Source organism: Pezoporus wallicus, unplaced genomic scaffold, assembly GCF_028554395.1.
Source record: "Pezoporus wallicus isolate ANWC-B61680 ecotype Strahan unplaced genomic scaffold, APGP_CSIRO_Pwel_v1 contig_9238, whole genome shotgun sequence".
Lineage (NCBI taxonomy): Eukaryota > Metazoa > Chordata > Aves > Psittaciformes > Psittacidae > Pezoporus > Pezoporus wallicus.
In genome coordinates, this window is record NW_026636792.1 from 1,889,164 (window position 1) to 1,908,317 (window position 19,154).

Here is a 19,154-nt window from a genome sequence, read left to right on the forward strand (position 1 = left end):
CACTGTCAGTCAAGCAGCTGGTGAGAGTTTATTCTGTTGCTGCAATGCTGGTAACTCAATAATTTGCTTCCTGATTCATGGGTGACCTTTCACCTAGACTTGGAGAGAGCTGGATTTGGCCTTGCTAACTTGCTTGTGCAGTTTTAGGGCTTAAGCACACCAGGGGCTATTTTGTTATTTGTTTCGCTTAGATGTTGGAAATGTGCGTTCTCTTCATCGGGGCGATTTGTCCCATGCAGGAAGGCCCCAAGTGTAAGTGCCAGATGTCTCAGATCATCACTCTGGAGTACATACAGACTTCTGATGTGTATAGCTGAATGGAGACACATTTTTAGCATAATAGAATTCCTAAAGTGAAAATCAGAAAGTAAAAATAACAATATCCAAAAATGGGATTATGTTTTGCCCAGAAAAGTTATTTCTCCAGGTTTTGCCAGTGGTTCCATGGCCACTGCTCAAGGGGAAATTTCCCTCTGTGGCTGCTTACTCACACAGGTAAGTCACTCAACTTGATCCCACTGTGACTGCTCCTGTTCGCACGGAATTGGTGGCTGAGGAGAGATGACTCAGAGGGAAAAATGGGATATAATGGGCCGCACATGGGCATTCCAGAAGAGTGTGTTCTCTCCAGTGCTAATTAATGTTCTGCTATGCAAAACACTTAATAATACAAAACACTGCTAATTTCTTTTTTCTTAAAACACTTCCACCAGCCTCTTGAAAATGCTTTTATGAACTCCATTCAGTCCTTTCCCATGTTGTTTGACAAGTCTCCTAATTATGTCGATGGTTTATTACCATGATCTGTTGTTTCTGAACAGGGTGTTACTACATACTTAAAATTGTGGTGATGCCCCCCAACATCAGGAATTATATACTGTGAAAAGGAAGTGTATTCAAAAAGGGAAATGCTGAGGCCTCAGTGCAGTTCTGTGAAAGCAGAGCTCATTCAAGGAGAGAAAAGGGAAGACAGTATCCAGCCTTGAGCGTGATTTCAAATACCTTGAGAAGTATGAGGCATGGTAAAAATATGGCCCCTGCAGAGGATTTCATCATGAGGAACAGGCTTCTGTAGTCACTGGGTGAAAAAAAATTACTTTCTAATAGCATCTGCCTATTTTACATACATAATGAGCCAAACTCCATGTGGTCACATTACTGCCTGGAAAGCGTTTGGAGTGAGGGACAGTTGTGCTTCCAGTCATTTTTGCCAGAAGACTTTCCCAGCTGAATTCATTTCTATTTTTAGCTCTTAGTATAAACTGTAAATAATTAATAGGTGGTATTGTTAAGGCCTCATAGCCCATATTTCACACTTCTTTAAACAAATAGTACCTGAGACACATCCAGAAGTATCTATTGGCAGGTAAAGAACTGAAGCAAAGAAAGGTGAGGTAACTTGCCCGAGATCCTGCAACAAGTTTGCAGCAATGGCAGATACAGGACCTTGCTTTCCTTTCTCCAGAATCACTAGGTCATCCCTTCTACCTAATTAATGTGGGACAGAGTCTGCAGCAGAGGCTGAAAAGCGACCATCTGGGCTTAATATTTAGTACACAGCCAGTGCAGCACCCTCCTGCACATGCCAGGTCCCACCAGTTTACTGAGCTGTGTAGTGTGGCCAAAGCCCTCCTGAGATCTCTAGCTAATGTTTCATCTTAGAGGCTGGAGAAGAGCACAAATTAGCTTAGAGAGGTGTTTGTTTGGAGGTCACATTCACCTCCCTTCTCCTCAAGACATGGTGGTAGGTGGAGGAGGGAAGAACCTAGGAGTGCATTTGTAAAGAAGCTTATAACAAGTGGGCTTTTCTGCCCTGGATTGTGCACAAGAGTGATTAGATGATAAACTCCCATGGATCTTGACAAGCTTTGGATGCAGGAGGTGAGTGAAAGGCACATGAAAGCCAGCACACCTCAGAGCGGGGCTTTATGCAATATGAAATGAGTTTTACATGGATAAATAATTTTTCCATTTGTCCCCTTCATTTCCTAAAAAAAACCCTCCTGCATAATTGCCAGTGACAAGCCCTTCTCAGAGCAAAGCCTGTTTTGAAGGCCTGAAATGCTGATATCAGAAATGCTTATGTTTGACCAGCAGAGACAAAGTGGTTCACAGGAAAGCAATACAGGGCTGTTGGGAGACGGTCCTCACCTTCTCCTTCTGTGAATACAGATGAGGATGAAGCCAGCTTGTGGTTTTCATGGCAGCACAGCATACCCCTATTTTCAGAGGCAGAAACACGTGCTGCAAAGATAACTTTTCTTTGAGGAAGAAAGCCAACCCCATCATTTCTGGCCTTTATAGTAATCAGGATAACCCCCAGTGTGTGACAAATAGAATGGTATCTGCCTCAGCCTGCAGAAACCAAGAAGCGTTGGACCAAAAGGTCCATAGTGCCTCTTCAGTACATGGATCTGTTGATCAGATTAGGAAAGTACTAACTTGAGAGCACACGCACTACCTTGATTAGCAGTTTCATAGTCTTGTAAAAGCATCTCCTTTTGCTCTCCCAAGTAAGTGGAGCTTTGTTGGCAGACGGAGCCCAGGAAAGGGTTATCGCTATTTTGATTTTTATCTCTACTTTTATTTTTCCCATATCTAATGCTACCTTGAAGTGGAATAGGAGAGGAGAGGATGCTGCGGGGGGAGGGGGCTGCAGCCTGCATCCTGCTGCCCTGCTCCCTGATAGACAGTCGCTGCTGGAAGGGGATATGCAAACGTGTTAGGAGGAGGCTGTCCCTGAGCTGTTCTGCACTGCAGAATGCTGCCCTGCTCCTGCCTGCCTGGGCTAGGGCAGGCACCCCACAGACTGCACTGCTGCACCCTGATACCCCTTTTCCAGGAGTTACTTGTGTTACAGCAGGATATTGCCTCTCTTTTACTTTAAAAGGAACATTTTAGTTTTACCAATCATAGTAAACTGACTCTAATGCCAGTAAAGCATGCCTAATTGGCAGGGTTTAAAGACTGATCATTTCAATTTATGCCCAGAACAGGTAGGGCAGCAATGAAAGCCTCTCCCACCCAACCCCACCCCTTCTCACCAATGTGCCTCAACCCTGCCCTGAAGGGACCACCTGGAGGGCTGAGAAGGGAGTTCCCTCCCTCTGCGCAATAAAAAGGCACAGTCCTACAGTAAATACCAGGTTAAGCTTATGGCTGCTTAATAGTCAGTGTACCTCTGGTAATAAAGCTCTTGCAGGACCCGTGCAGAAGAGCACCTGTCAGTGAATCAATGCAAAAGCAGGAGCCATTTGCTAAAGTTTTGCCTTTAAGGACTTGGCAGAAAAACACAGGAGTGGAATTTTCACTTCACGTTACCATGAAATCAGTGGGAAAATAGTTCATTGTCTGTCTGTTGGAAACGGTTCCCAACACTGCCACGGCCTGCAATAGCCTTCCCAGAACTGTGTGCTGTTTGGTATCACTTCCTTCTTTTCAGGCCTCTTCAGCACATGGAGATCTGTCTTCTTGTCCTTCATGCAAATCCCTTTCTAATCTGTCAGCCCAGCTCAAGAACTGAATCTCCTACAACCACGCATGGGGCTGTATCACAAGAGGTTCAGTTGCATCATTCACACCTGTTCTGAGTGTACCCGTCCCTCACAAGCCAAAATCCACAGGAGACAATTCTGGAGAAAGGTGCAGTTGACCCGTATTTGTTACTGGCAGAGGAAGAACTACCAAGGAGTCATGGTTTTCCCCTGACATCTAAACAAAATGCTGTGCAGAAAGAAGAAAGGCAAGCCCCGTGCAAACGCTGTGTCCCTGTGAGCCTCCAGCGAGCCAGGCTTAAGCAATTGCAGAACTAAAGTAAAAATAACATTTTCCAGTAGCCATTAGTAGCTCTTAGATTGCCCAATGCAGGCATCATTGCTTTTCTCAGCACCTGCTTTATCAGTTGTCTTCCAGCCCATAGAAGTCCATGGTTCTTGGCATCTTGCTGATGTGGAATGGGTTGTTGCTTAAGAATCCTTTGATCAACAGCCAGGTACTAACACCGTGTTCTGAAATGTTGGCTTGCCAGACCTGGCCAACATGCAAGCTGGATGGGCTCCTTCAGCACAGTAAGAAATCAGGATTCCTTTGGGCCTGGTTGAGTCCATCTCATTCATCATCTTTCTGGACACCTGCCTTTTCTATCATGGTTTCCTTCCCAGGGCTTCCGCCCATGCTACAGCTGTATCACAGCAGTATAATCCAGGGGCCAATCAGCTATACCTGAAGCTCTAGAAGGATGTGTTTCAGGAGAGCATTTGGCACATCCAAAACCTTACAGCTCGTATCGAGCATTGTTTTGCTTCTGCTCTGGTAGAACATACCCTGAAAGAGGGTATATGAAACATACTGACAGAGGGGAGATTTAGATTAGATATTAGGCAGAAGCTCTTCCCTGTGAGGGTGCTGAGGTGCTGGCACAGGGTGCCCAGAGAAGCTGTGGCTGCCCCATCCCTGGCAGTGTTCAAGGCCAGGTTGGAGGGGGCTTCGAGTAACCTGCTCTAGAGGAAGGTGTCCCTGCCTGTGACAGGGGTTGGATCTGGAGGAGCTTTAAGGTCTCTTCCAATCCAAACCAGTCTATGACTCTGTGATGCACTCAAGTATTTTGTGGAACTGGAATCTGGCAATAGCTGTTAGAACACAGTCTGCACCCCGGCTGTCAGATGTTTTATTGTTGGGGTCAGTTTTTCTTCTGGGAAGTACAAAAATGCTGAAGCCACTGTCATCTCCTTTTGTACAGAAGAGACAGACAAATCATGCCCTGTACATGAGTGGCTCTCTTGAATTTGAAAGCCCCCAGAACACTAGTGCTCAGAATTTGCTGGGGCATGTGCTATTTAACTGAGTAAGGAAAAATTTTCCCAGGGACAGTGTGATCTCAGATCCATGTATATACAGATCCATGTAAATCCATCCATGTAAATACAGATCTATGCATTTATCATTACTCATGCAAGTAATAATAGTTCCACTGAAATCACTACAGCTACGTGTATAAAGTGAAGCACATATGTAAGATCAGGATCTAAATATATAACAGGCAAATATACCTGCAGCTATGGTGACTGCACTTGTAACTAGAGATGTGCAGGTGTGCATGCAGCCTCTATAACATTTAGGGGCTAACTGATAATCTAACATGATAAACTGGTGAAAAAGTCAGGACCAGAAACTGTATCTTTCGTTTCAGAGCTCCGTATTTATTCCTTGCCCCTTAATTTCTGTCAGTGTTCAGCACTCATTGACTCTTCAGCTGTGTAATTTGCCTTGAAAACAGTTAAGGACCCACCCTGTGCTCGCGGTAGCTCAAGTCACACATAAAGGACTTCTGCTTTCTCTTCTTCTCCTTCAGATTTGGGGCCTCAACCCACTCTTCTTAATTCTAAACACAAAAATATTTTCTGCCACCGTGAGTGACCATCAATAACTCAACAGCAAGAAAGCAGGCCTGCTCGGAAGTTGTCTGTCTTCACAGAGCTGGCAGAAAGCTCTGTGTGCTGAGGTTAGGCATTAAGTAAGTGGCTTTGGTCCAGCTTTCATTCCTTCAAGCAACCCAACTCCTTGATAATAACTCCTTTTTCTGTAATTCTGCTATCTTGTTGTGCCAAGTTTATCTCACAGATTTTACTCTGCGCCTTGTACATTTCGATGTTGCACATGCTTATGTATCTTAATAAATTACAACTCCAGGTTCGTTTTCTGGCCTTTTGTGTTTCAGAAAATGATAGAATCTGTGGTTTACTGTTTCAAGTAAGACACCTGGGCTCAGAGAAGCGCAGCAAATCACTGTCAGAGACATCCACCCCCGAGTTATTGTCTCGATGGCAAAGGCTGGGGAAATCAGCAAAACAATGTGTCTGCTAGGGAGCCACCACCGCTCTTCTTCTGCTTCTCAAACCGGCTCCAGGCACTTTCTCTTGTTCTTGTGATTCTCTTCCTGAATTACTTCAGCCAAGTAATTGTTTCATCATGTTGCACAGAAATATTTTCCCATCGTGTCACCATGACATTCATTTCTAAACCCAAAGCTCCTCCGCTCGCTTGGAGAAAATATATCCGTGAAACTTGTGTGGATGCGGCTCCCAGGTGAGCTGAGGGAGGAGGGGAATGCACCAGACAAAGCGTTAGAGGCATTTTTCCATTGTTTGACAGAGGCTGAGATTCCTATTCCTGTAATTTCTAGACAACATCAATGAGCTACTTACCACAGGCTTAATGAACTGCTGTTGCAATATACGAGCAAACCCGAGGTATTTATAGAAAACAAGCTGTTGCGTTTGTTTGTGTGGGGATAGGGAGCACAGCATCCCATCGCCTCTATCAAAAACACAGTTCTTTGACTGCCATGAATACAGAGGTGTCTGAATTCAACCAGGTCTGCTGAGCAAGCCAGCACTTCTTAGAGGACTTATTCTGCAGATATAGTATAAAATTATGAGACCTAACTTAACCCTCTGATTTAAATAGCCTGAACTCTGAGAGTGCTTTGATAGCTGTATAATGTGTGATATGGGAATCCCAGAGGCAAGAGCAAATAGGATGGGGCAAGGTGAAAACTGGATGGAGATCAAAGTCTTCCTTAGCTTTTAATTAACTAGCAAATATTATTGGAATTCATTATTATTTAGTATATGAATAGCTTTAATAGTAAATACATAAATTTGTGAAAAGTATAAAACAAATGAGGGTTAAATTTGGCACTGCTCTGTGAAATTGTGGCAACCAGTCCAATTGGAAGGTTCGGAACTAAATATGTCCCTATTGTAAATGCAACCCAGTTCACTTCAGCAACTATTAACCCTTTCATCCTCATTTTGAATCCCAGCCCTATTGTTTTTCACATCCAGTCAGATCTAACCACCACCATTTCCAGGAGGGGAAGAAAGCCTTTTATTTAAAATCATAGAATCATAGAATAGTTAGGGTTGGAAAGGACCTTAAGATCATCCAGTTCCAACCCCCCTGCCATGGACAGGGACACCTCACACTAAACCATGTCACTCAAGGCTCTGTCCAACCTGGCCTTGAACACCGCCAGGGACGGAGCATTCACAGCTTCCTTGGGCAACCCATTCCAGTGCCTCACCACCCTTACAGTAAAGAACTTCCTCCTTATATCCAATCTAAACTTCCCCCATTGAAGTTTGAACCTGTTACCCCTTGTCCTATCACTACAGTCCCTAATTTAAAGCATTGGAACAATTCAGCAGGTGAGGAAGTAATCACAGAAAGCATTTTCTTTTCCAATTGAATTTCCAATAGATCAAACTGAGCATATGAGAATTACAGCTACCCCGAAGTTAGGAACTCCCAAGGATTCCAGCCCCAGGGGTGATGATCCAGACACCACGTGGCTGTTCCCAGGATCATTTCAAGGAGAAACTCTGGGAGTTTCAGGTAGTTTTGCATCAGGCTAACACCGCACCATAAATTTCACATGATCCTGATGTTAGTCCGAGGCTGTATCTAATCTTTTGAGGTGTTTACATACTCACCATAGATTGTGCTGCTCATCTGCTCAGAGTGGGGCAAAACAGCCTCGGTAGATATGAAAGCATCGGGAACCTCAGAAAACCTCAGGTTATTATCCAAGCGTAGAGTTTCTACCAAAGTTTAGCTTAGTGTTGCCAAGATCAAACTCTCAGACCATGTTTTGGTGTTTGGGTCCCAGCAAAGAGTTGAATGGAGCTTCATTTGTTTAATGATTTCACTTCTCTGTTCAGTGAGTATCTCTCAAAGGAGAACCAATTCCCTCACATATTCCATGTACAGTTTTGGCCACACAGGTTTAGTTTTACTTTATTGATTGATTTTAAAAAAGTGTTCGGAATGTGAACAGAATTGTTTCTTTGGGAGAAGTCAATGATATTCCTAGTTTTGCTTGGATTTCCTGATTAATGTAGTAGGAACCTTTCAACGTATATGCATAGGTTTACATTTTTCTTCACACTTCACAATCATATATGAGGTTTGCCCTAAAATTCTGACTGTTAAACAGTTGTGCAGACTTAAACATAAAAGAGGCTAACACTCAGGAGAGTAATAAAGACTTTCTTTGGAATTAGCAATCAGTAGCAAAAAGTTACAACCACATTTGTCATTACCTCCCATCCACCATAAAGTCATCTTTGTCCAGTACAAACTGAACGCAGAACCCTGGCATTCCAGTTTGGTGCTGCTTTAGACTCACTTTGTGTCGGTATGAATGACAGGAAAATACAAGACAATGCTTAATTGCATCTTAAGCGATATCACTATAAATAACAAAAGCAGATGTGTAATTTGGCCTCATATACATGTTTTTCTCTTTATTAAAGCAGATATTGACTTGCATTGACTTTTATTCTGGTCACAGCTAATGAAACATTGCTGGAAAACTAGCTAGTATGAGAGTAATTTCATAATTTCATACACATCCACATCAATGACAATTGTTCTAGCAAGGAAATGGTAAACATTGTGCACAAAGCTTTTTTCAGGCTGTAATTTCAGTATCGGAAGGCTATTGCAGAATAAACCCATACTGTTACCAAATGTGATCAAGCCTCCCTCCCAGTAACCCTTTGGTGCATGTGTGCAATTTGAGTGATTTTATGTGACAGAGGAGAAATGATTCATATAGCAAGAAGTGCCAATACCTCTGCATCTTCCAAGAGTCCCTGATGGAAGGCAGTGGGAAAAGTGTGAAAGAAACAGCAAAGCGTCACAGCTGCACAGGGTTATACATGCTTTGGGCAGATAAATAGAGAGTAATAAGTTGTATTCATAGATAGAAGAACTGCTAACAAAATTATAATTGTATTTTTAAATATTTTGCTTTAAAATTATACATATGATTCCTTTTGCAGAACTAAGCACAACTGAATTCAAACACCTAGCAAAACAGAGCTAGGTGCTTTGAAAAGGGCATGTCCGTGCCAGGGATTTGACCTTACAGACTTCTTTCTACATAGGAAGACACACTGTTATTTTAGAAGTGAGGAGAAAGCCCTATATGAATCAGTCAATGTAATAAATAATTTGAAGGTTAAAAAATAAAAGCCCAAACAAAATGCTGTTTATAAAGTTCCATAAAATTCCAGATAGACTGCAGAGTCCTACCACAAGCTGTACGGAGTTGCTTTAGGAAAAGAAGCTCAAGAGACCCTGTCAGAAGACAACTGAGACATACCAAGTACTGCTTTCAGTCAACAGAATCTTATTTGTAATGGGAAACTATATCAATATTTGGAGCTGAGCTACTGCTTGGACAGGGATTTTCCAATTCCCCTGCTGTGATTAGAAAAGGTATTTGGAATCTTGTGTCTGCTTTAGTGCTTGTAGTTTTCTCAGATTCATTTCCAAACTGCTTTTTTCCAGACTATTTCTTATCTAGGAAACATTTTAGTTACAGAGGCTTTTCCATATGCTTGTTTATAAAGCAGGGTATTTCATGACCTCCATGCATTTAATAGTGCTACACGGCTCCTAAAATATAAGTGATGTGGGTAGTACAAGACTAAGAATGAAGGATTTGGGAATTTTCTTTCTGACTTTCACAGATTCCGACACCAGTGTAAAATTGGTGCATTTCTGTCCTTAACTTTCCTGCCTGCAACGGCATCTTTTGGACAAAAGCTCACTGCTGCACAAGTTTCTCCTGACTAAGGAATCTGTAATCCTACTTAAAAGATACATTGGAATACAGCAGAAATTCAAACATCATTCTTTACATTGCAGCAACACCACCCTGTCTCCCCTGAACTGTGGCAGGCAAAGTTTAAGGATGAGGATTAGCTCATTCATGCCTGGTAGAGCTCTATCTCCAAAACTGGAGTATTATTTAAACAAATATAAATACCTTCAGTACATCTTATCTCTCAATCTCCCCTGCCTTCCAGCCCCCATGAACTGAACTTTTGTTGGAAACTTTGTCATTTAGACAGAAAGAAAGAAATATGCCTGAGGTCAGCTTCAGTCCTGCAATTCCACCCTCAGCAGCACTCGACTCTGACTGGGAGCGCTGCTTGTAAGTTTGGGTAACATTACATGGCCTACAGCACAACAAGAAAATAGAATCTAACGATGTGGATAAGTTTCGTAACTGGAAGAATAGTAGAATAAACAGCCACAGGAGGCTGGAGTAATCATCGTCACGAGGGACAGTCAAGACAAGATCTAACGTCTATCTTGCCTGCAAGAACTTGAGTCATGCTGGTACAGGAGCTAGCTCACCCAAGAAAATCTATTCTTAGGGTCTCATAAAAACAACTGAACTGCACCGTACAAGTTAAAAAGCAAACAGAGGAAATCTGCGTGAGGAGTAACACTCACTGCTCACTACTGCACGGCTCCTTGCAGGAGCTGCAGAGGCACTGGGGGAGGCAGGGAATGCGTAACAAATTTCAGTGAGAGCTCTCTGAAGCATTTCCCTGCAGGAAGCCAGGATCTTAAGTGTCAAAAAAAGCAGAACAGTTTTTTCAGCAGAAAACCTGCTTTGCTTAAAGAAACACTAAAAATAAGCAACAAATTGATGATTTGTTCCTCTGCAAACCACTGCTGTTTGGATTGGAATGCATAGGGGCGAATTCAAGTCCACAGCCTTTATACTAAAAAATCCTTCTGTGTTCAGCTGTCAAACAGGGCACAGGCCACGAAGCACTTTCTTTTCTGGGGCACAGGGAATCTGGATCTAAAAACTTAATGCTTAAATTTGGCCTAACAGGAAAATGGAAAATGCTGAGTAAGACCTGATCATTTGCTCAGCTCCCTCCATGTAACCAGGTTGAGACTGTTAACTTCTTACAGGGGAAATAACGCAGCCTGGGAGCCCTGGCAAGTCTGGCGTGTTCCTTAGTTCTCCCTAAACCAAAGCGATGGCCTCCGACAAACCTCCTTCTCTGCCACCCCACCCTTATCTGTCACTTGCCCCCAGCAAACACACATGCACACAGAAACAAACAGCTCTCGTCAGAGAAGCTCTCTCTGCAGGGTTTAGAAAGACATCTCAAGAGGAAAGATGAGGGAGTTGTTCATAAGCCTCTCACCTGGCCGGATTTCATGAGAGTTTCCTGAGCAATGCCCGAAATTACCGACATCCAACAGAAATGCTACTTTCTCATGTTTATTCCTGTGAACTACAAACATAAGAAAAGCTGAATCATAGAGAATAGAAACTCGGTGAAGAAAAAACACACACAACATAAACAAACCCTCATTTCAAGCTTCCTCCCTGACTTTTTCTTCCTCCCTCCCACTTCAGGCTTGGTGTTACTTTGCCAAAGATTGGTCATGGTTTGGATAGCACATCTTGCTCTACACGTTCAGAACAGCAAGAAGTGCAAAAAACTCGACACAAACACCTCCTCCCCAAACAACACCCAAGCGGCAGCTCAAGCAAGTGATTAGAGGACATAAAATGAGGCAACAAGAACTGGCTAAAGCTTCAGCTCTGCTCTTTGCTGGGTTTCTCTGGGGGTTTTGCTTTTTGGTTTTGGTTTGGTTTATTTTTTCCTTTCTCTGAGTCACAGAGAAAGCCAAAAGAGCAACAAAAATCCTGATCCCAGATCCCAGCATTGAGCCAAATTCAGCTAGAATTTCAACCCTGCGCTTAATCTCATTTTAAACGTGCCTTCAAAATAAAACAAGCTACTTTCTTTAACCTAGTCATAAAGTTTATTAAAATTGTTCATTAATGCTTCAAATGTAGCAAGAATGCATAGATCCCAAAATATACATATGTATTTTCTTATAGAAATAGATTATTCTTTATAATAAAAAAAAAACCTGTAGGAACATCTTTAACAGATTACTCAATTCATGACTGACAGTTACACGAGATTGCATCATGTACACAGCATTCCCAGCCATGCTTAAAGGATTGCATCACTTTGCCCTTGCTCCCCTCTCGCTCTTTTAAATAACCTCAGCGCCCAGCAGCCTGCAGAGCCCGTCCTGGACCGGGGCACCGGGACCCCTGGACCGGGGCCCCTCTCCTCCGCGCCGCCCCGCTGACAGCCCCCGGGAGATCCCCGCGCGGCGGCGGAGCCTTCTGCCCACACGTAAATAAAGACAGAAAAAACACAAGAACAAACCAACATAAAAACCATTAAAAACCAGCCCACCGGCCCCCGGGCTCGCCCCCAGCCCGGCGGAGCGCAGCGGAGCGGGGCGAGGAGCCGGCGGCTCCGCTAGCCCCGCGGCCCGGCCGGGGGTCAGCAGCGAGGCGAGGAGGCGAGCAGGGGCTCGGGCAGCTGTTTGAACAAGTTCCTGAGGGTGCTGAGCTCCCGGGAGAGCTGCTCCACCTTCTTCTGCAGCCGCTCGTTCTCGGCCGTCAGTTCCAAGACTTTGTGCTGCGTCTCCAGGTTGCGCATTTTCGCTTTGTCGCGGCTCTTGCGCACCGCGATGTTGTTCCTCTCCCGGCGGAGCTTGTACTCGTCGCTGTGCTTGTCCACGCACTTCTTGGGCTTGTTCTTGCCCGCCGCGGGGCCGGAGTAGCCCCCGGCGGCGGCGGCTGCGGACTTGGAGGACTCGGAGGGATTTGGGGTGCCGGGGGGGCTGGAGGAGGACGAGGTGGACAGGTTCCCGCTGCTGCCGCTCGGCACCGACTGGTAACCCAGGTAGGAGCGCACGGTGCTGCCGTAGGGTGAGGACATGCCCCCCGGTCCCGGCCCGGCTCCCCCTTCTTCCTTACGGGGCCCTTTGCAAGAGTCCAGTGTCTCGAAGACCGGCTCCACCTTGGTCTCCACGATCTGGGGCGGGAAGCAGCCCGGCAGCCCCCCCGGTTTGTGGCTCTGGCTGGCGCAGGGGTGGCTGTGCCGGGAGAGGCTGATGTAGGTGTAGTCGGGCTTCTTGCTCCCGCCGCTGCCTTTACAGTCCTCGGCGAAGAGATCGGAAAGGAAATCTTGGCCGGCGCCGCTGCTGCAGGGAGGCTCAAAGTTGCCCCCTGCTGCTGCGGCGGCGGAAGGCGGCTGCGCCGGCGGCTGCGATGCCAGGGGGTCCAGGTAGGGGCTGAAGTCGATGGCTCTCTCGTGGTCCCCTACGGTGAGCTCGGTCATGGAGCGGCCCCCGGCCGCCCGCGGGTGCAGCTTGTTGAGCGCAGCCAGACAGTCCGCCTCGTAATAGAAATTAGCCACTTCCATGGATTTAAAGGCGGGAGGCTGGATGGGGAGGCATGCTGCGTCCCAGGCCACCAGGCGTTGCATGAAAGCAAAGGGGGATGCGGGGAGGAGGACAGGACGCGGGAGGCCCCCCCGGCAGAGGGTCAGGCTGCCGCCGTCGGGGTTGGGGCTGTATGGGGGGGCTCCGGACCCGGCCTCAGCCTCCGGTGCGGGGCACGGCCCCCGGCTGCGCTGCCCACCGAGGCTGGGTCAGGTCCTGCGGCTCGGCGGGGCTTCACCGCTCCGGGAGCTGCGGCGGGAGCTGGAGCGTCTCGTCCGGACCATCTGGTTCTGGGTCCCGTGTCCTAAAGTCTCTGACTTAGGAAAGTTCCTTTCCCCGGTTATTTATACGGCGGGAGCTGGGGTCCGGGGGACACGCACACACGTGGGTCGGGACGGTGCCGCCGGCTCCGTGCCCGCGGGGCTCCGTCCTTCGCTGCCGGGAGCGGGCTGGGGGCTGGCGGCGCTGCCGAGGCGGGGGGTGCCGGTCCCAGCTGCGCCCCTGTTCCCTTGGGAAATAGAGGGAAAGAGAGATTTTCCGCAGCCCTTTAGGTGAGGCAGGGGAAAGGCTACAAACAGACAGCTCCCGTTATTCTCCGTCCCGTGCTTGCTTGAGTCAGTCCCAGGGCAGTGAGCACCATCCATCTGAATGGGCACAGAGAGGAGCAAAGAGGGGTCGGAGCAGGGCACGGGGCTGCTGCAGGCCCCCTGCATGCCAGCAGCGAGAGTCGAGCCAGTGCAGAGCTCCCCTTGCCATCTCTTTGTTCAGGGATGGTGGCTTTATAGTTTGCCTTGCCATATTTGCTTTGTGTGATATGGTGCAACTGTCAGGAGGGTACACAAGCGACAGGGAATCAAAGGGGACTGACTGTATCCCACACGGTTCAGAAGGGAAGTGAGGTACGTGCATAGAAACATGGAATCCAAATGTTTTTAGAATCGCGGGTTAAGTTTGGGAAGGAAGACTGAATCTTGATGTCCGTTTTAATTAAAGACACCCACCTTGGGAATCAAACTTATATTTTCACTCTCTTACTCCCACATTTACCTGTCTACAAGCTGGTGATTCATCCCCAGAATAAAGGACATTAATTTAAAACAAAACATATAATTAAAGGAAGTAGGAGTGTCCTTCGCCTCAGTAAAGAAGACCCAGCACTGCAGGGAAAATGACATTGCCTCTTAGAATAATGTGAAGCAATCCTGCGGTGTGGGAAATATTGTAACGTTAAGCCAGAGGAACAGGTATTGCATTATACGATTCAAACAGTCAACTGTTCATAATGTCCAAACCTCAGAACTTTGAAAAGAGGAAGAATTCAAGAATCAGGCAGTGATCATCGGACTTTTTCTCACTTTAGTTTTTAATTTGCCTTTTCTTTCCACATTTTAAAAGGATTTCTTTTCTTTCCATAGCAGAAGTACCCTAACAGGTTTTCAGGCTTCAAATAGTTCTAGTTCCGTCTTTATCTACCAAGTTAATCTTTGGTGAATGCACCAGAGATTAAATTGGAGCTGGGCCTGGCCAGAGCGCTGGGTCTGGAGGCTGGAGTTGGAGCCCATACCTTCATAAATACAAACATCTGTATTGGGTGCAAATACTGGCAAGTCGCAGTGAGCCAGGGCTTGTTCTTCTGGCTGTTTACTCCCTCGTTCTGCGCCTTTATCCTGCATTCTGATCTGGCAGTTACCTCCAGCCGCTGCCCCAACTGGCCCTTGTAACCGAGCTCTTGAAAGTTGGCCTCATGTGCTTCCTACCTCCCAGGCATCTCAGGGACCCAGAGCAGGAGGTCTCCTGCTGTAGTGATGCCTTTCTCAGCATTACCCTGACAGGTCTCCAGCCCACCGCTGCTGCTGGGTGAAGTCGAGCACTCAGAGTGGTTGGTGACTTTCCTGGGCAGTTTTTCAAGACATTTTTGGAGATCTCACTTTGCCCTCTTCAAGCTTCTGCCCTATCCTCCCCTGCTCTGCAGCAGTTGTACTGCTGCCTGGGCTGATCTTCCCTAGCAAAATACAATGTCTGTGCAACTGTCATGTGAAACAGATTATATCAGGGATGGTGTGGCCCACACCTCGCTTCCAGGCCAGTGCTGAGTAATCCTGTAGTCACCGAGATCACACGTCAGCCAGGGTGGTAATTGAGGTTGGATGCCCAGCTTGTCCCCTCCTTGCCTTCTCCCCCCTCACCTCCCTGCTGTACCTGGATCTCTTTAAACTTCCTCCAGCTCACCTCAAACCCCAGCATCCACTCTCATGGAGCCAACGTCCGTTCTCAGCTTCTCATGGGAACCTTGTCGGCGGCTCTAACCACTTATCCAAAACCCTGGCATTCGACAAGCAGGTTCTGAGCTAACTCTGGTCTCTCATAAATTGTTTCTGCACTTGTCATAACAAATGCATGGCCAGAAATGGGGTTTTTGGAATGGGAACAGGTGCAGAGAGAGGCTCGCACCGTGAGGGTTGAGGGGAGGCCTGGGCACACTGAGCTCTGTCCCTTGGCCTGGCCACATGTGCAGAGGCTGCTAGTAGTCGTCCTGGAAAACTCTTCAGAGAGATGCTTTAGATAGGAGAATAGATACAGAGATTCCTGGTGAAGGGATCCAGGCACTGCTGTGAAAAACCCAAGGGCAGCAGGTTTGCTCTGTCTCCCAGCAGAGTAATTTTGAACAGGAAGGCAGCCCTTCTGTGAAAGCACCTTCTTCCTAGTGATTCCATGCTTTCTTTTCTTCAGAACTAGTCAGCTGAGGAAGGAGAGACAGCATAACTCACGAAGCACTTAGTAAGAACATAAAGCATATTTGAGCAAAAAGAAATCTGATGCAATAGAATCCAGATCCCTCTACATTCATGCGTGAAACAAGGTAGACACTGGGATGGTAACAGAAAGGTACCAGAAAAGGTGGAGGGGAGAATCTCAGTGCTCATTTCTCTCATGAATTAAATTCTGCTCTTCAGTTTTTCTTTTGTCCTGTAAAAGCCACAACTTTCCAGCTCCGGGCTCAGACCTACGATAAAGCATTGCAAAGGCATTTTCTTCCTGGAAATGGTCTTCTTTTCCAGGATTTTTTGCAAGCTTTCCAGTTCATGCGCTCCAGGTCTACAGCAGCTGTCCCTGGAAGGACACCAGCTCTGGGGAGACGCTGTTGGTTTAATGGTGATGGCTCAAACACTGAAGTGTTTATAAGGTCTGTGGGCTGAGGACCATACTCTGGGCTGTCTGTAATTTCTGATGTTTCTTGCTGCAGACCTGTCTCAAGTATTATTTCCCTTGCAGTAGCTCTTAACAGATCAGTAAGATCAGAGCTATAGCATGCTAAACCGTGTGTGAGCACAGCCTCTCACCCTGCCCTGCAGAGCAAAACAACAAGGATGGGCAGAAGAGGGACAAAGAGGAAAGAGACTTGTGCCAGAAGTTGAGAGTTGCATCAGTGAACAAGGTGCTGTAGGTAGCGTGTTGGAAATGGGCTGAAGAGGAGAATGTGAGGGGTTCCAGAGCAGAGCGGTATCCATGCAAACAGGCAGGCTGGGAGAGAGCACAGAGGTGGTGTGGGAAGGTCTCGGGGGGGTAGGAGGGGACCTTGCGTGAAAGACTGGCTTAAGTGGAGCGATGTTGCAATAGGGGCTGCAAAACAGAGAAGTAAAATTGAAATGTATTTCTGAGCATGTTGTGAGCTGTGTTTGCTCCTCTTCCTACCCCCAGGTACCTCTTTATACAGCCGCACACCTTATGCCAACGACAACTCTTAAGTTGTACCTGGCAGAGGCCAGATTTCAGTCTCTTGCTTTCCACTTGCTGTTCTGTGCTGTAAAAAAGCAGCACTTATGAAATGTCAGGCAGGGGCAATGTCTCAACTCGGAGAGAGGTTGGCTCTCCTTCCGCCTCCCCCAGCCCTGAGACCAGCCTCAAGACTTTGCCTCATTTTAACATAAAAAATGATTGCCACATGCGTTCCTCTCTTCTGAAACCGCAGCAGCGATACCCTGCCTTGCAGTCTCCAGTGGCAGGGAGCTCCCCAGGCACTTGCAGGCTCTGTCTCCTGGCCTCCTTCACTTCTTTTGTTAGAGACCAGAGTCCTCGCCCTCCCTAAGTGCTCCCTCTCCCCTTGTTTCCATGTAACACGGTGATGCTCGGGTATTTGTTGGTCTTCTGCTGATTTTTTGCTCACCTCTGACCTAGCATTTGCAGCGCTGCGTTGCTCAATCCCACTTTATCTACACGTTGCTCTTTGCCCCACAGTGCTGCAGGGACGACACCTGGAGATTGGCACCGCTGCCTGCAGACAACATGAGCAAAATACCTTCCCCGACCCAACAGAAAATTTTCCAGAGCAGATGGGAGGTCAGAGCGTCCACTCTGTGGCTCTGCAAGAGACAGAGAAGGAGGGAGAGCCAGAGTGCGCACCAACACCCCCGGAATGGGACAGTGGCAAAGCAGAAGCTGCAGTCTCCAGTCCTGTGTTGCAGAGAGTTGCGCTGAAGCCATTTGGCTGGCAAGACATGGGCTGTCTTTCCAAGCAGGGACTGTAAGAGGTGACTTTGTGGTTTATGAGTAGCCTGTTCCCTTGTATTCCAAAAAAAAAAAAAAAAAAATTGCCAAAGAAGCTGCTGTCCACCAGCTTTCCAGAAGTTTTCCGTAGCTGTCTGACATTTCCTGGGTAATTGTGGCCTCTTTCTTTGATGGATTTATTATGATCATGTATTAATGCTTTTTTTCTAATACATGCAAGCTTTCAAAAGATCCACCAAGGGAACAGGAATCCTGTCCCTCCAGGAGACCCTGCCAAGTGTCAGAATTTCCTAGTACAGAGCTTGGGAATTCATCTAGGCAGTTTCTAAAAGAGGAGAGCTGTTCAGAGGCGCTGAGGATGTAGGCTGGGTAACTGGGACTCCATGGTGTGCTGCTGGGGTGACATAAACCAAGGGAGGACTTAGAGAGAATGATGGGAGAGCGGGCTTAAGAAACAAGACTTTTCTTCATTAAAAGCATTAAGGTCCATGCCCTTGACTGTACAAATACTTTCTTTTCCCTCTGCTCTCAATCTTGTGTCGAGCACCATGGGGAAAGTGGAGCTGCCAGGCATCAGTTAGGACTTGTTAGTGTGAGTCCTGGCACCTAAAAGCAGCCCCTGGGCTGGTCTGTGTCATCTGGCAGCTGGCCTTGGTGGACTGGGTACCAGGCAGGGATAGCCATGGAGTACCATCCTCCACACACCTCGCCTTTTGGTCCCTGTCGTCTCCGTGTCTTTGCATTTACAGCTTCAGACGGGAGCCGTAGGAGTGGCCATTCCAGCTCTCCCACCCACTGACACTTTCCCATGCCAGAGCCCAGCAAGGGAGCTGCAGCCAGTTTCTGCTCCCTTTGTGCCTCGTGGCGCGGGAAGAGGCTGGAATTGCCTAAGTGCAAAGGGGAGAGAGGTGAGCCCGGAGGGTGCGCTGCACCGACGGGCCCGTGCCGGTGGCGGGCAGCAGCCGGGGCTGCAGGAGCTCCAGGAGCCCTGGCAGGTGTCAGCACAGGGTGAGGCAGTGCCCAGGGCTGTGCCGGGGGCAGTCGGTGTCGGCGTGTCCCGTGTCCCCGTCCCGGGGTGGCTGTGGCTGAACGGGGGTCACGGCAGCGCCGGGCGGGCACCGAGCTTCGCACCCAGCCCGCGCCGCCCCCTCGGCCGGGCCCGTCACCGGGCTTGGGGCGCCATCTAGCGGCGCGCTGCGGGCACGGGGCGGGGCCGGGGCCGGGGCGGGGCAGTTGGCGGTAACCGGCGGCCCGGCCCGCGCAGGGCGGGCGTTTGAACGCTGCTCGCCCCGAGGCCGCTGCAGCCGCGCCGCCGCCCCGCCGGCTGTGCCGCCCGAACAGCCCCCGGCCTGTTTCCCGGGAGCGGGCAGCGCGATGAGCACGGCACGGTGGGGCCTGGTGTCTGCTGCCCCTGAACAAACCCGACAGGGATGCAGCAGTGCGGTCTGTCGTGTCCCGATACAGCCCTTGTCGCCCCAAAGAGCACACAGGTTTTCCTCCGGAAACACTCT

At 47.8% G+C, this 19,154-nt stretch overlaps 1 protein-coding gene and 1 long non-coding RNA gene across 2 annotated transcripts in view; one reads left to right on the forward strand and one right to left on the reverse strand.

Annotated features, from left to right (window-relative positions):
- LOC130595204 (uncharacterized) overlaps window positions 1–17,724 on the forward strand; it is a 162,641-nt gene extending 144,917 nt beyond the window's left edge. The window contains exon 4 of the long non-coding RNA XR_008971251.1: window positions 17,374–17,724. This is a non-coding gene — a long non-coding RNA (uncharacterized LOC130595204). The remainder of the gene's footprint in view (window positions 1–17,373) is intronic.
- On the reverse strand, window positions 11,086–13,466 carry CEBPB (CCAAT enhancer binding protein beta). The gene has a single exon (XM_057401732.1). It carries the CDS (start codon window positions 13,179–13,181, stop codon window positions 12,192–12,194), a length of 990 nt encoding a protein of 329 aa, XP_057257715.1. The 5' UTR covers window positions 13,182–13,466; the 3' UTR covers window positions 11,086–12,191.
- Window positions 17,725–19,154: the final 1,430 nt, after the last annotated feature.

Bases quoted from the DNA above. Each gene is read 5' to 3' on its own strand.
- CEBPB (XM_057401732.1), bottom strand. From the start codon at position 13,181: ATGCAACGCCTGGTGGCCTGGGACGCAGCATGCCTCCCCATCCAGCCT.